The sequence below is a fragment of the Pithys albifrons genome, chromosome 4 (genome assembly GCF_047495875.1).
Source record: "Pithys albifrons albifrons isolate INPA30051 chromosome 4, PitAlb_v1, whole genome shotgun sequence".
NCBI classification, from domain to species: Eukaryota; Metazoa; Chordata; class Aves; order Passeriformes; family Thamnophilidae; genus Pithys; species Pithys albifrons.
This window is the reverse complement of record NC_092461.1, coordinates 47,364,721-47,380,976: the sequence shown is the minus strand read 5'-3', so window position 1 is coordinate 47,380,976 and position 16,256 is coordinate 47,364,721. Positions and strand designations below refer to the sequence as shown.

General features: G+C 38.7%; 1 protein-coding gene across 9 annotated transcripts in view; it reads left to right on the top strand.

Moving 5' to 3' along the window:
• The window catches only part of OXR1 (oxidation resistance 1), a 263,783-nt gene that overhangs the window by 20,525 nt on the left and 227,002 nt on the right, over positions 1-16,256 (top strand). For 4 of the 9 annotated variants that reach the window (XM_071553992.1, XM_071553995.1, XM_071553991.1 and 1 more), the window contains one exon: positions 15,367-15,445. The exons of 4 other annotated variants lie outside the window; for them this stretch is intronic. In XM_071553992.1, the coding sequence (XP_071410093.1) occupies positions 15,429-15,445 (17 nt within the window). In that variant the 5' untranslated portion in view covers positions 15,367-15,428. Of the gene's footprint in view, positions 1-8,919; positions 9,014-15,366; positions 15,446-16,256 lie in introns of those variants that run through there. One more of the 9 variants, XM_071553986.1, reaches the window with a different exon arrangement.

Below are 16,256 nucleotides of genomic sequence, written 5' to 3'. Positions count from 1 at the left end.
CAGTCTTGCAGGAGCTGCTCTATTTCTTTACACTTAATGGACTCCTGCATCTTCTCAAAGAAAAAGACTAGGCCCTGATACGTAGAGTATTCCACCACTGTGAAGGTGACATACAGCACGTCATGTCCTGGCATATTTCTTCTTGCAATTAGTGGGCAGATACTCTGTAAGGCCTAACTGTGTAGTTCTATGGGAGACTGAAGCATCTGTCTCTCACCTACTTGCTGTGTGTGCTTCATGCGTCTCTCATCCCTGACATCAGTGTAGCCTTGCATCACTGGAAAAGCTGACTGGGACTTCTGGATGTGAATTCATCAAAGAAGGTATTTTCGATCTTGCCTTCAGGTGCTTTAGTCCTTTACTGAAGCTGTCGTTACGCAGTGTGGTAGAATGCCAACTGCAGCTATTTTAAGTCATACTAAATAACAACTGAGTTCATCGAAGTGAGTAGAACTACTTAAATAATTAGGAGCAAATCTGTAAAAGTGAGTTTTAAAATCAAGGTAATCTGAAGGAGCTTTAGTGAGAAATAGGAGAACAGCATCTTGCAAACCACTACCTTTTTCACCCACATGCACGTGTGCACACACATACACATGTGCAGGGCACCTTGCTGGTGACTCTGATGGAAAATTTTCAGTCAGTTGCAATTTGGCTTAATGTGCTCTACTGCTGCCCAATATTCACTGAAAGACTGTGAATATGAATGACCCATTTTTCTGTAAAAAATTGTCAGCTGTAAATCTTTTTGTTGTCTCTTTTTCTTAGCTAATTTTAATGACTATGATTGACTTTAATGGCTTCAAACTGAAAGAGAGTAGGTTTAGATTAGATATTAGGAAGAAATTCTTTACTGTGAGGGTGATAAAGCACTAGAACAGGTTGTCCAGAGAAGTTGTGGATGCCCCGTTGCTGGAAGTGTTCAAGGCCAGGCTGGATGGGGCTGTGAGCAAACTGGTCTAGTGGAAAGTATTTATGCCTATGGCTGGGGGGTTGGAACTAGATGGTCTTTAAAGTCCTTTCCAACTCAAACCATTTTATGATTCTGTGATTTTAGTTCAGCTTCTCCAGCCATTCTAAGTATGTTAAATAGAAATTCAGCAACAGCGATGATTGATCTGCCTATCATACAAGGAACTAGGAAACAGTTTGCAGTATTAAAGGCATAACTGTTTCCTGGTTAGATTCAGTATCTGTTTTTTGGAAAACAAGATATCATAAATGGCAGAGTTAAGGAGAGAACTGCAGAAGAGAAGTAAATGAGTGATGACCAAATAAAACCCACCTAATGGAAAGATATTTGTTTTGTTTCCGTAAATGTGATACAGAATGAAAAATGTTTACCAGTGTTCAGAACTGAGAACCAGGTTTTTCTGCCTTTTCTTTGCTTCCACTGCCATTGTAAACACTCACTCGTAGCTGACTCTCAAACATTTTTGTGTTTTTAGGCATTATCTTGCACATCATCATGGTACTACATGCTGCCTTCCCTACTGAGAAACTATTATAGCGCAATGGACAATAAAGGCTGCCTGTTGTGATGAATGCTGGCTACCCAAGGGCAATGACATCCTTCCTGACTTCCCTTCTGAGTTTCTGACTGTGCATCCCAGCAGACCTATATGAAAGATCTTAAGAATAAATTGATCCTCAGTTTTGTTACTTACCTGATGAAATAAAGAATAAGAAAAAATAATCTTATAAAAAGGAAAAGTGTTACTCTATTGCTGTGTACAAAGTAACCAACTAACAAAAGTCATTTTGTTAACAGGTAGAAGAAACTGCAAGTTAGGACAAGTGGAGGGAAAATGTTTGTTTAGTCTTCTCTACACACTTTGGTTATTTTATTTTTTTTTCCCAAGGCTTGAAAAAATGTATTTCGACATCTGACTTGTGTATGGTTTCCAAGCTCCTCATAAATAAGACTGATCAAGACTTCTTATTGTTCAGACTTTGATTTCTTTTCTCAGGCAAAATTATCCCAAGAATGCTGCATTTATCTTCTTGTAGGAATATTCTTTTCATGTGTTTTGTTAATTGCAGTAGTAGTTTTATCAATTCTTGATGCATTTGGAATCTCAAAGTATTTCTAAAGGTCAATTTACTTCTGTTTTAGTTGTCTGATGCTTAATTTTTATTTATTTTACATTTAGCTTTTGGTTTGACTGGTGTCTTGTAAAGTTTGTGATGCAAACCGTAGCATTCTGATTATAAAGATTTTGCAAAATTCTTCAGCTGTTGTTACATTCTTTAGTTGTTAAATACTGGGTTTTTTTTTTTTTTTTTTTTTTTTTTTTTTTTTTTTTACTGAACACTGCTATGACATTGTCTCTCTCAACAGAGGGACAATGGATATTGAGGGTGAAAAAAATCTTAGAGTCATTTCAGTTATCCTACAACAATAATTTCCTGATCTCTAGTTTTATGTTTTTGTTACAACAAAGCTACACTGGGCTTTTGCCTGATTCCATCTAATGAGCTGATTTAAAACCTTTAAGATATTCCTATGCAACAGACATATCTACTTGGTCAGGGTGCAAAGGCAAGCAGGATGGCCTATTTATTGTTTGTGTCTTTCTTACAAAACCTGTAGTTGAGTCTGACTTTATTGAAGTTGCTAGTTCTTACAGGTTAGTGACTTGGACATGTATGCCATTGTCCAAAGAGAAGATTCCAGTATTTAGAATCTGGAAAAAGTGATGTGGGAAAAAGGTGTGGGATGTCGCTTTGGTCAGTTGACATTGCTGTCCCAGCTGTGTCTCCTCCCAGCTTCTTGTGTCTTGCCTGTGCTGAGGTGGGCTGAGAAGCAGGAAAGGCCTTGATGCTGTGTAAGCACTGCTTAGCAATAACAAAAACATCCCTGAATTATCAACAGTGTTTTCTGCAGAGATACACAACACAGCTCCATACCAATTACTATGGAGAAAATTGACATTATGCCAGCCAAAAGCAGCACAAACAAACTTTACCATTAACAAGTCTGTTCTCCCACCTTTTAGAGCTACAGACAGGTTTTTATGTAACCTTCTTTGTTAACTGTCAGAGAAATGAGAAGATTCACTGGGATGCTGTGTGTTACTGTTTTTGCTACTCTGTGAGTCAGACCCTGTCTATGAAGTTAAAAATGAGACGAATGCACAAAAATGAGGAAGTGAACAGTGTACTGCATAGCTGGACAACTGGGGGAGGTGATGGTCCTGCTCCACTTTGGGTGCCAAAAGAAGAATATGAGGGCTTTGAAGATGGTGAAAGGTCAAGAGGGACAAAGAGTGACTAAGATCACTTGGCTTGTTCAGCCTGGAGAAGAGGAGACTGAGGAGAGGGTGATGAAAGAAGTAAACTCAAGGCCAGAAGAGTTAAGAGACCAAAGGAGATGTGAAGAAAATGTACAGGAACATCTTGCATTCTAGGTGATTTTTACAACTTACCTGAAACTGAAAGAAATGAGGAAATCACTTCAATCTGTTATTCTCTAACTTGGTTGGTTCTTACCAGCTCTTGGCCTGAGGGCATCAAGGGTTAACAGCAGTGCAGTATTTCCTACACTTCTGCATGACAGTGAGCATGGTAATGGTGGTAAAACATGGTTCATTCAGACTGCCTTTTTTCTATTTTATCCCCACAGATAATTGATGGACTAGGTATTTTGTTATTTTTATTAGTCCATCCTTAACTCATATGAAATGAATGATTTTCACACTAAACCTGACTGAGGCAGTCGCAGGACTCACTAATAAATTGTTTTTGAGAAGTGTAATATATTGCTGAGTTCCCAGAGTTCACAAAATATGAGGCAGGGAATGATTAGCTGTGTAGGAACACTAGGAGAAAATCCTGAGAGAAGAACAGCAAACTGAATGTGAGCTACTGATGTAGACTGATGAGGAAGAAGAAAAAAAGAGTATACCAAACTGGAATGTAGACCTGACATTGGCATATGCAAGATAATAAATAATTCCTATTTTACTCAGTCTGCATTGGATACTATCTGCAGTTCTGGGCATCCACAGTTTAAAATATAAAGGGTGATCAAATATCTAGAAAACATGATCTTTAGGAAAAATTGAATTGAGTTGATGTTTGGCCTATAAAAGAGACACAGTGGGGAGAAATGGGAAAACACTCAAATATGTGAAATGCTTTTGTGAGAAGGAAGATAAAGAATTTTAATTTGTGTCTGCTGGGAATGTAATGAATAATAAACTAGAGTTATGGCAAAGAATATTTTCAGGAGCAAATATCTAATGTTTACAATTTCAGGTTGTACGATCTCCATCCTTTGAGGTTTTTAAGAACAGGTTACAGTTAGGCCAATATACATTAGAAATGGCTTAAAGACATCATATTTTGCTTTGGGCAAAGATTATAAATAAGTAGTCTCCAGAACACTTTAGCTGTTTAGTTCTCTTCTATGTTCACTAAATTTCTGACACCCCTGTGATCCACTGATTCTTTGTTCTACCCGTCTGCCAAACAGAGCCTTAACATAGTTGAGCATTTCTTTGGCTGGTTTTAGTTTTGGAGTATCTTTTTCTCTTTAGTTTTTGCTGACTTTGTAAAATTTGTCTTCTAAGAATGGTGTCTTCGTGAGAGTTAATTTTTTAACTTCTGCTCAGAAAGAAAAACAGTAGGACTTGATCTGTTGATCCTTAGGAGCAGCAAGTTAGAACTGCTGCTCCAGCCAGGGTTCTTCAGAATGGGATGTGGGAGAGAAATTAATGAAGAATCACCATTAGGGACCACAGTCATGTGTGATTCTTTTCTGTTTTGATAAATCTGATGTGCTTGGGATGTGTGTGAAATCTGCATAGTGCCAAGATTTGGAACACTTTAGTTATTTACCAAACTGGAAGTGTAACCCTGGATCTAAAAAACTTGTTCACTAGTTTACACAGATGTGGGCCAAAATTTTGGGTTGAGAGTGGCAAAACCTTTGTATAGTCGGCTTTCTTTTTGAAAAGGAGCAGAAGTAGAAAGCAGCAAAACTGGGTATATATAAATTGTGAAAGGAAAATAAGGTACTGTAGGTATTGTATATTGTCATTTCTATATTTTTGGCTTTCAAAAGATAGGACAAAAACCATTAATGTCATTAAATGAACGGCAGTGGGACAATCATAGTGATAAATGAAAGGAATATTTTTGTGTTGATAACATAGGAATAAATAGATAGACTTGACAGCTGATTAGGGGAGACTTTTAGTAAATGAACTGAAAAGAGCTTTTTAAATATAGTTAGGAAAATCTGCATTATCATATGTTGGGATATCATCATCAACCAGCTAATGACTAAGCACAAATACACTTCACATTGTATTGAATAAATATCATTCTCTTTTTGTTTTCTTTTTTTGGAATAAAACAGGCAAGATTAAGTGAAAGTGTTTGAGTGCCTCTTTAATAAGAATAGATATATTGGAATCACTATTTTAAAGCATTCTGTACAGTTAAGTAATATCTAACTGAGATATAAAAAAAATTCACTGGAACTGTAGTTAAAGTCATTACCATAGCATTAATTTCAAAGTTAAAATTTGAAAAATATAATCTATATATTCTTAGGAAAAATCTGTTACAGTTGTCTCTAGCATCTGTAATCAGGCACAACCACCCCTGTAATGCCTCTTTTTATGATGATAGCTAATAACCTCTTGTGCTTGACATTTTCTGCTTTATCTATTGAAGTCATACTCTACTCCCTTTTGCATTAGTTCAGGTAACTACAGCCAAACCTCATCTCCATTTCTCGTTCCTCCAAAGGTTTCTGCCTTTGTTTTGGCTGACTAGAGGCTCAGGTCTGTATTATTCTGTTCCCTGCTGTTGGTCACGTTTAGATGACATTATTTTATTCTGAGGAGAGAGAGCATTTATCTGTTAAAACACAATGCTTGTGAAATACTGAACTTAGCTGTACCACTACATTTTTAATAGTGCAAAAGAGTTCAGGAAAGAGCAATTCATCAGGTTTGGTCCCAGGAATTGTTTTATCTCTACATCTTTATTTATGTGGAATTACTTACAATCCGTGAAGTCCTCGCTCTATGGCTGTAAATTATATAACAATGTTACATTTTGTCTGCAGCATAGAAAATGATACATAGAAGTCTGATACACAGTTTCTCAAATAACTTGTAATCAGAAGGAAGGAAGACTCCAAAGATTTCATTGTGGGGTAGCTGCAGGGGTGACTTGTCTGAGAAGACATCAGAAGCCATCCCAATGTCTCACAGGGCTAGTTCCAGATGTTCCAAGGTGGACGTGCTGCTTCTCAAAACTGATCCCAACAGTGATATGGACACTGTAATAACAGTTATAAGATAGGGTAAACAAATCTTGTGACACCAGTAAGACAGAAGTGAGAGGAAAAGAAAAATAAGCAAAAGAGAGGAACAACTCTGCAGACACCAAGATCAGTGAAGAAGGAGGGAGAGGAGGTGGTCCAGATGCCAGAGCAGAGGTTCCTTGAAGCCTGTGGAGAAGACCAGAGGGAAGCAAGTTGTCCTCATTTAGCCCATGAGGAACCACGATGCAGCAGATGTTGACCCTGCAGCCAGGGGAGGAGCCCATACCACAGCAGATGCACAAGTTCTAAAGGAGGCTGAAGCCCATGGAGAGCCCATGGAGAGGAGACCATGATGGAGTAGGTCTTCTGGCAAGACTTGTGACCCTGCAGGGGGTTCATGCTGGAGCAGTCTATTCCTGAAGGACTGCGCCCCGTTGAATGCACAAACACTGAAGCAGCTTTTGAAGAACTGCAGCCCTTGGGAAGGATCATTGTTGGTGCAGTTTGTGAAGGACTGGATCCTGTGGGAGGAACCCCATGCTAGAGCCAGAGTGGCAGAGACTAAATGCTATGGAGTGACCCCAACCCCTATTCCTCATCCTCCTGTTCTACCTGAGAGAGGAGATAGAAGTCAGGAGTGAAGTTGAGCCTGGGAAGTCGGAAGGAATGGGAGAAACTTCATCAGGTTTGATAAACCTTCATAAATAAAGAAAAATAATGAAAACCTGAGTCCCTCTGAGGTCTACTCCCTCTGAGTTCTACTCCCTCTGAGTCTTGTCTGTATACATGCTGTTTTCTGTTTTTCTGTTCATAGGCACGTCCACTGCTTAATTAATAATCAATTATTGATTGTCCAGCAATTGGGCCTAGAGAAGAAAAAGCAGTCTTTAGCAGTTTCCCCCCTGCCTGTGCCCCCCCCCCCCCCCCCATCTTAGATTTTCAAGGAACTTAGATTTTAAGGTGATCTAAAGGATGTAGAGGAATGTCTCTTTATCCTGAAATCATAGGAACTGAAGATGTATGTTTTGCCCTGAAGGTGAAGAAGGGCAAAATACCCAGGGCAAGTGGTTGTTCAGTTTTTTTCTGTCTAATTTAAAAATCAATAAATTTCTTTGGCATGCTCACAGAGAGCATGTGAGGAATTTTTTTCTCTACTATTACAATATTTAGGGTTTGTCATGAATTGCCTGCAGGCAGAGGTGGATGATCTAACAGGGAATGAGTGATGGAGCACAGCTACATCACTGCATTAAATGTACTATGTGGATTTTGGGGCAGAAGCTACACTTACTTATGACATCAGAAATATACATATATGATGTTTTGAAATGTAGAAAAGGAAAAGAAGCAAAAGAAAGAAAATGAAAATAAAGCATATTTTGAAGCATTGTGTTTTTATTTTAAAGATTGAAAGATGAGGGTAAAAAACAAGGGATGAGGAGACAAATTCATAATTCTTTTTTGTTGTTGTTGTTTTGAAACCAGAAATATTTAACCTCATTTTGGAAGAAAAATACATCTGCAATGGAAACTCTGTGATTCAAATGAAAATCATATAGCAGTAATCATGTAATTAATTTGTAAAGAAAAAAATGGAAGTGTAAGAAGATTAAATTAACAGGATTACAAATGTAATCATAACAGACAATAGTATTAGATCTTTAGCAACTACGTGGCTGCTGTAAAAGACTGCTGATGGATCAAATAATGATCATAATCAAATATATAAAGTTAACTTCTGTATTTCTAAAGTACTTTTCAAGTATCTGAAAAAACCCATATTATTGAAAAAATACAGAGTTAATACTTCTGAATGGCCATAATGTTGGCTGCCGTCATGATTTGCAGTGGTAAAATAAATTATGCATTAAACTTTTGATACTGAACTGACCTTTGATCAAGAACAGGTGGCAGGTTTATTTCACTGCATAAGAATTGCTGTTAAAGATTTCATTTACATTTCAGATAAATCAGTCTTTACATTAGTAACTACATATCAGTTCATTTATTTTTCTGTATCATTTATTTGCTTAAGAAGTTACTAATTAGTTAGCTCCAAGAGATGCCAAAGTAAACCTTTAACTGTTGATTTGATTTGTAAGGTATACTTCCTTTAAGAGTTAGGATAATGAAAAAAACCCCCAACAAAACAATAAAACAAAAAAAATAAAGCTCAACTATATATAGAATAAATGTTTTGTGTTCTGTAAATGTTTGGGGAAATGATTTCTTCTAATTTTGGAATAGTTGCACTATGTACTGAAAAAGCTGAAATAAGTGCTCTGAGGCCGAGTTTCTCAGGGCCTAAGGCCAGAAGTAATCAATCACACTGTTTGTATCCACAGGCCATTACATTTCTGCTCATTAATCCTGTATGATCCCCTTGACTAGACATAGCTTGTGTTTTGAAGCACAGCTTTTGGGAAGATACTGTGATCCTACATAAGTATCCTATTATACTGCAAAGCGCTTCTTGCTCTGTGCCTTAAGTTTTTTTACACTGCTCTGTAAAGTACTTAAAAATTCAGGTGGCATTTTCTTGCCTTCTCTGTTTCAGTGTGTCTGCTATCACTCAGCTCCTCTTCTCTGTGCAGTCCAGACCATTAGATTAAAATAGTTTCTGCACTTCCCCAGATATGGAAGAGGACAGACATCTACAGGGGAAAGCCAACATTTTCAAGTCAGAGGGCAGGAGAAAAGCACTGACCTACCTACCAAATACATTCTGCTGTAGGTGATCCTGTCATTTTCTTCAGAGGGTTTTTTCCTTCATCTTTTGATATCTCAAAGAGTCTTTGCAAGTGTATCGGAATGATTTTTTTCCTAAGCTTCAGCAAATCAGTTACTTTTAATAAGGCATGGTATTTCAATAAGGTATGCTATATCATTGAGAAACACTGAATACCAAGATTACATGTTTTATCTCTGATGTCATTCAGTGGAATTCCTCAGAAGTCCTCAAATAGATGAAAGTACTGTTTAGGTACATAAATTTGGTTTCGTAGCCAATCTAGCTGAGAACAGGAAAGTGTTTAAGTAAATCTTTTGGAGGGGTCTGTCAATATGGAGGCATTTTGATTGTGAGTATAAAGAATTCAGAGAAATCTGTTTGTAAAAGATCATATGAGCATTTCACAACACACTTCTGAACTTTGAATAATATTTAAGAATCTTAGATTCTTTAACATTATTAGTAATGTGTTGGTTTTGTTGGGATTTTTTTGGTTTTTTTAAGTTATTATGGTTAATGAAGTACAGCAGTGACTGATTGGGGTAAATGGAGAAATTTTGTTTCGACTGAGTGATTGCTTTGCAGCAAGGACAGAATTAGGAGTATTTCTGGTTAACTTCATGCTTTACTTGTCTGTTGATTTGTTTCTCAGCAGTCTTTTTCCAGAGATAGCCTGAATTAACTGACTGCTGAGGCTTTCTTAGATTTTTCCTTTCTATTTTACTGCAAGTATGACACATCAAAAGTCAGCACATATTATCTTTAATGTGGCAGTATATCAAAGCTTTCCTGAAGTGCAAAAATTTTTTCATTCCCATTAGTTCTCATTTTCACTTCATCATACTTTAACTTATATAAGCATGACCATGTTCGTTTTTAGTTGCCTGAGTACTGAACTAGAGTTCTCTCTCATTTCTATTTTTTACATTTTATTTTTCCACTTATTTCTCTCTGAAAATAAATCTTTGAAATAGGGATGCTGCTAATAAGCTTCTTACATATTCCAGGTGTCCCCAGTGATGTGAGTACTGAAGTCACATTCTTTCCATTATTTCAATTATTTCTTTTGAACTGGTAAAGTTCTGTGTATAGTTCTTTTTATTTCTTAGGTAAAATTTCTCAAAATCTTCAGCTTCCATTGCTGTTTTGTGATTCAATATTTTCCATTGCCTGTGGGCAATATTATGTTGTGCTCTTGATTTTCAAGCCTTGCTGTGCATAGTAGTGTTTCATTTTTCAGATTTTTTTTCTCATCTGCTTATTGCCCCCTTCTGGATTTCAATATTTTTAAATTCAACTAAGTCAGGTTTATAGTTGGATATATTTTGTTCCTGTATGCTGCTTTTAGTCCTCGTATATAAATACTGAATGTACCTCTTCTGAGAGGAATTTAATGTAATTGTTTTCTAACCTTTCAGAACAGAAATTTTAAAGTGTGTTCTTCCTGCTGTTTCCTTAAAGCTGAAAATAATCTTTTATCTTATTGCTGTAACTGTACCAGGTTTATGTTTTAATTATCTCAGCTTCAACCATCATTTCACATCCCTTTCTATTTATTATCTTCTTTATACATAGACTTATAGGATGACAGGATAACTCAGGTTGGAGGGGACCTCAGAAGGGATCTAGTCCATCCTCCTGCTCAAAGCATGGTCAGATGTGAGATCAGTCCAGGATGCTCAGAGCTTTATTCATATGGTTTTTGAGAAACTCAAATGAACAACCTCTCTGGACAGTATGGTCAGTGCTCAGCTGAACTCGCTCCAATGTTTATCATTGTCCTTGTGTCGAGGGCAGGCTGCAGCACTGGATGTAGTATTTCAGGAAGGGTCTGATGATTTTTCAATAAACCAGTATGATCCCTTCCCTTTGTCTGCTGCCCATGCTCCTGCTAATAATGTCTGGGATGCTGTTCACCATCTCTGTGCTGGGACATGCTGCTCAACTTGCTGCTCTTTGAGCCACACAGTGTCCAGCCTATGCTACGCAGGAGTTTCTCCCTCCCTAAGTACAGGGCTCTGTATCTGTCCTTGCAGAATTTCATATGGTCCCTGTCAGCTCATGCCTCCAGCCTGTCCAACACTCTGGGTGGCAGCCCTGCCCTTACACATATCAAGTGGTCTTCCCTAATATGGTGCTATCTGTAGACTGGATGACACTGCATTCTGTTGCCTTTTCCAAGACATTGATAAATATCTTGTTTTATAATTCTGTATGAACATTTTTGCCATACTTTTCACTATAAAATAATTGTTTTTTAACAAAATATTTTCATTCTTGATACTTGTGCTCAGATATGCATAGGTTTGAACAATCAGGGTGAATCTCAGTAAATTATGCTTAAATATATCTGGTGCAAATGAAAAAGCTCACTGAGTTTTTGTACCAGTTTTAATGACATCTTTAAGACATCATTTTAGAAATCACTATTGCTTCTAATCTCATTTTGGAAGTTGTAGCTTTCAGAATTTTATCTCCAGATAGATGAATATCTGTGTCTGCTTCAGTGCAAAGTGACTGTTCTTACTTTAACCAGCCTTTCTTAGCAACTTACTGTGACTGTTTAGAAGAAAATAGGGATGGTTCTCCCAGGCTGTTATGCCACTTTGCCTTGAGGACAGTACCTTCCAACAGAGAAGTAGGTTTGGCTGAAAGGCAGCAGCTGACACACAGTTACCCTTGCTAAGCCAGTGAAATGCTATGAGAAACGTTTTTATGCAAAGGAAAGAAGGTACAAGATCTGAATTAATGTCTCATTTAATATATTTGTTGACCGTATCTTTTTTTTTCCTAAAGGATATAATTATGCCCAGAGGGAATGGAAGGTGGTAATGTCAGCAAAGTTTCTGCTGAGATTGGTGGCAGTGCTGGGTTAGTGGTTGAACTTGATCTTAAACGTTTTTCCCTACCTGAATGATTTCTGTGATTCTGTGATTCTGTATCCAACATCTTGCTCTTCCTGCTTTTGCACCAGTCCCCTTCAGCTGCTCATCAATTTTATACCTGTTGTTTTTTCTGCAATAGCCTCTTCTGTTTTCTGAGAAACTGCAATACCTTAATGTCATCCCTAAAATTATTTATATCCAGGAGGAGACAAAAAGCACCAGAACCATTCAGTTAGAGTTCTTACAAACATGAAAGCAGTCATACCTACTAATGTAAGATGCTTGCAAATGGTGCTCTTGAATGGAAATGGAGATGATCATCAATTAATTGAGTAAACTGAGGTTCAAACTTTCAGTGTCAAAGTTCCATTAATGCTTTTGTGATCATAAGTGACTGTGTTGTTTTCAAATATGGGAGCTGGGCTTCAAGGTCGCAACCTAAATACTTCTGAAAATCCTGAAAATCTTGCTATTTCTAAGAGAAAAGGAACGCCTGACTCATTTATGCATTTAGGCTCCACATTGTATAATCAGCTGTCTGAATGGCTTGAGAGACTTTATGTGTGCACTGGAGCAGAGGTTGAGTCACAATCCTTAATCTCATCCATGTTCCATCTCTGACCTGCGTATCTGACAATGTAGGCATAGCTTAGGCTCCTGGTTAGCCTTACAATCATAAATAGGGAACTGGAGTGTCACTTCCCAAGACAGTGAATGTGTATGCCCCAAATCCATTGATTTTCAGTTGGAGTGGACACTTGGCTTACTTAAAGCCTTTAAAAATTCCCAATCAAGACAGCTAACTTGAAGCATGCATTTCTTAGGCTCTCAAACTAGAGGGACTGATGTTAGTGACTGGCCGGGAGAATAATTTCATGGGAAGGAAAATATACTTCAGACTGATGGTATTTTTGCTGCTTGCCCAGCTGCAAGGCTGTGATTCTGGAACAAGAGGGCATGGAAAGGAAGAGGGTGGTTCCCTTGTAACTCCTTGCAGCTGTACAAGTTAAGGAGACACTGAAACAGAAAAACCTTACACAAAGCAAAAAAGGAAATGCTTTAAGAGCAGCTGTTACATTAAGACAAAAATGTCATTGCCCAAATTCATAATGAAATATAGTGCTGCGAAAATACCACTTCCTTGCCTGGAAGTAACAAGACATTTTGTCTTGTTTCATTTTATATGATCTGACATGGAGATGTGAAGTCCCCTTGAGCATCTTGTGAATTTAGGAGGGAGTTTGTAGACAAAAATCTTGTCAGCCAAGATCATGTAATCACAGCTTCTTCCTGATGAACAAAACATTTGTATCTAGATAGCACATTTACATTTAACAAATAACCAAAACTAGGATAGAATGTTTCAGTTTGTAAGCTATATATTTTTGCTTTAAACAGAACATTTGCGAGTAGGGCAGAAAGGTTTCATTAGCATCAATATTACAATGTTGTGAGGGCAGTGGGTGTACGAAATGTCATTCTTAAGGGAAGTGAACCAAAGTCAGCAGCCACTGCAGTCTTGTGGGAAGGGACCTGATGAGAGAACCTTTAAGCTGGGGGGGCTGGTGCCTGCCTGCACTTTTCCGGTCACTACTTAGCTGCTGCTTAGGCAGTAAAGGACCAGAGTGAACAGGCCTTGCAAAAGGGACTTGATTTGTAGTGCTAGGAGCACGCAGGGCACCTGGAGCACTGCCTGGACTGCTCGCCATAGTTGCTCTTTGCAGTTTGTGCAGCATTTTTAGTCTCTGCTTCCAGTTGTGCTGGGAGCTGCTTCTGGGCTTCTGGCTGCTGCTGGGAGTAGCCTAATCCCGCTTTGGGAGGGCTGAGCTCGTGAGGAGCAGCAGTGCAACCATGTCACAGCCACTGGCACAGCAGGGTCACACAGCATCTCTGCTTAAACTTGCCTGGGGTGGTGTGGAGAGTATGCAGTGATGGTCCTAACACCCTACAGGATATCTCCCCTGCCACCGACTGGTGCTGATGTCCTTCACATGTTGGAGACCTTGAATTGGGTGGCACGTGGAAGGAGGCTACTACTGGCCTGGGGCTGCAGAGGCCCTGGGACCTCTCCTGGGCAGAGGCACATGGAGTGAGGCATTGACTTGCCTGGGGGCAGTGGTGCTATTCGGGGAGACCTGGATAGGCCAAAGAAATGAGCTGACAGGAACCTCACGAAGTTTAGCAAAAGCATAGGCAAGGTCTTGCCCATGGAGTGGAATAACCCTGTGTAAAACAATGGCTGGGGACTAAGTGCTTGGGAAGCAATGGTGCAGAAGGGCCCAGTGAGCAGCAATTTGCCTGTAAGTCAGCAGTGTTGCTCTTATAGCAGAGAAAGTCACCTACTTCCCTCGGCTGCATGGCCAGAAGTATAGCCAGCAGGTCAGGAAAATATCCTTCCACTCTTCTTGGTATTTGTGAGACAGACTGCGGATACTGTGTCCAGTTTGGGCTCCCTAGAAGGGTGTTGACTTACAAAGACCAAACAAGGTGGTTGAGGAACTGTAGCACATGACATACAACACAAGGCTGAGAGAACTGGAGCAACTCAGGCTCAGAAGAGGTGGCCGAGAGACCACCTCAGTGCTGTCAATGAGTACCTGAGTGAAGGATAGAGGAGATGGAGGTAGATTTATCTTGAAGGTATGCAGTGATATGTTAAGAGGCAGTGGACACAAGTTGTAACATGGAAAATTCTGATTAGGTATTAGGAAAATAATTTTACTGTGATGGTGGGAAAGTACTGGAACTGGTTTCTGAGAGAGGTTATGGACATATTCAAGACTCAAGTGGATGTGTCCCTGAGCAACCTGATCTAATTATACCCTGCTCTGAGCTGAGGGCTGGACTAAGCAGTTCCTTCTAACCTAATTATTCTATTATTCTATAATATTTTCATATTTTTATATAAAATTTGGAATTTCTGATGAAATAATAACATTTTCTGAGATCCATATTTAGTAGGTCCACATCAGGAAATTTGATATTTATGTTATTGTTTTCTTTCTGGAAAAATGACTTAATTTACTAAGCTAGTCATTCCACAAACTGAGCACCAAAACACAGTTAAAATATAAATTTACATAGGTGTGTTGAGACTGGTAATTCAGGAAAACCTGTTTAGTTGCTTTAAGTCACATGCATTTAACTTGTGCACATCAATTTGACTGTAAGAGTCAAGGACTTTTAGATATTGCGCTATCACATAGCATTATGCCTAACTCTTGTTTAGTAACTACTCTAGCAATGACAGGTTTAAGCCTTACCAGTAGGATTTGGTCTTAGGTTTTTTAACTCTTACCTTTAGTTAATATTTACATAGTTTGGCTGATTTATTTTATTTCTATAAAATTTTCAAGTGTTCTGTGAATTCTAACTGGAAGATGTTTACTAATGTACTTATTATTTAGGATGTTAAAATCAAGGTCCCGAGTTTCTTCATCTAAAAATCTCTCTTTCTTCTTACTCAGGTCAATGTAAACAGCCTGTGCAGAGCAGTGCATTCATAAATGTGAAACAAGCCCGCACCATCATGTTTGGCACTAAGAGGTCAGTTTCCATTGTTTTTGTTATGCTTTTCATCTCAAAAAAAAAAAAAAGAGTATGGTTGTTGTGACTCTAAACTGAAAAAGTTACATTTTCTAAATATATTGTTATACAAAATACATCAGCTAGATACATTATTCCTTCTATTAAACTGATTCAGTTTTCTTTGCTGTACTGCTCTGGGCTATTTTAATTGACAGATAGATGGCATGCAGGCCATGTGTGTGTGGCTCATCTTCGCCAACGAAGATTTGGGAAGGGCTGTCCCCACGTGGATGTGCCCTTCCAGCCTGCGCAGTGGATTTTAGGCGAGGCTCAGCGTGCGCAGAACTGGCCCCACCGTTTAAGTCCTGAGGTTCATCTGCCACGGCCAAGTAAGCTTGTACAGTGACAGTGAAGTCCTCAGGACTAGAACCTAGAGCACCCAGCATTTCCCAGAAGGTCTCCCATCCAAGTACTAATCCAGGGCTGACCCTTCTTAGATCTGATGGGATCGGATGTCAGGGAGGCATTTAACTCCTTTTGCAGGCCATGTAGCACCAAGATAAATAGCATCTCCAGGGCATTATGGGTCACAGCAACAATGCCAAAGAAGACACTGTGCCAGTGCTGGAGGGCATCCCTCCTGCTTTCCAGGTGTGGACAGTAACGCCAGGACAGCAAAGCACCAGTATAAGATAGGTTCTTTTCTGTCATTTTAGAGTGTCTGTACTGAATATAAGGTAACCTTCACTCTTACTCTGCATGATTCCATGTCATACCCCAAATGTCTCAAAAAATATCAACAGTTTTGAGTTCATGCTGTCTACTTCCT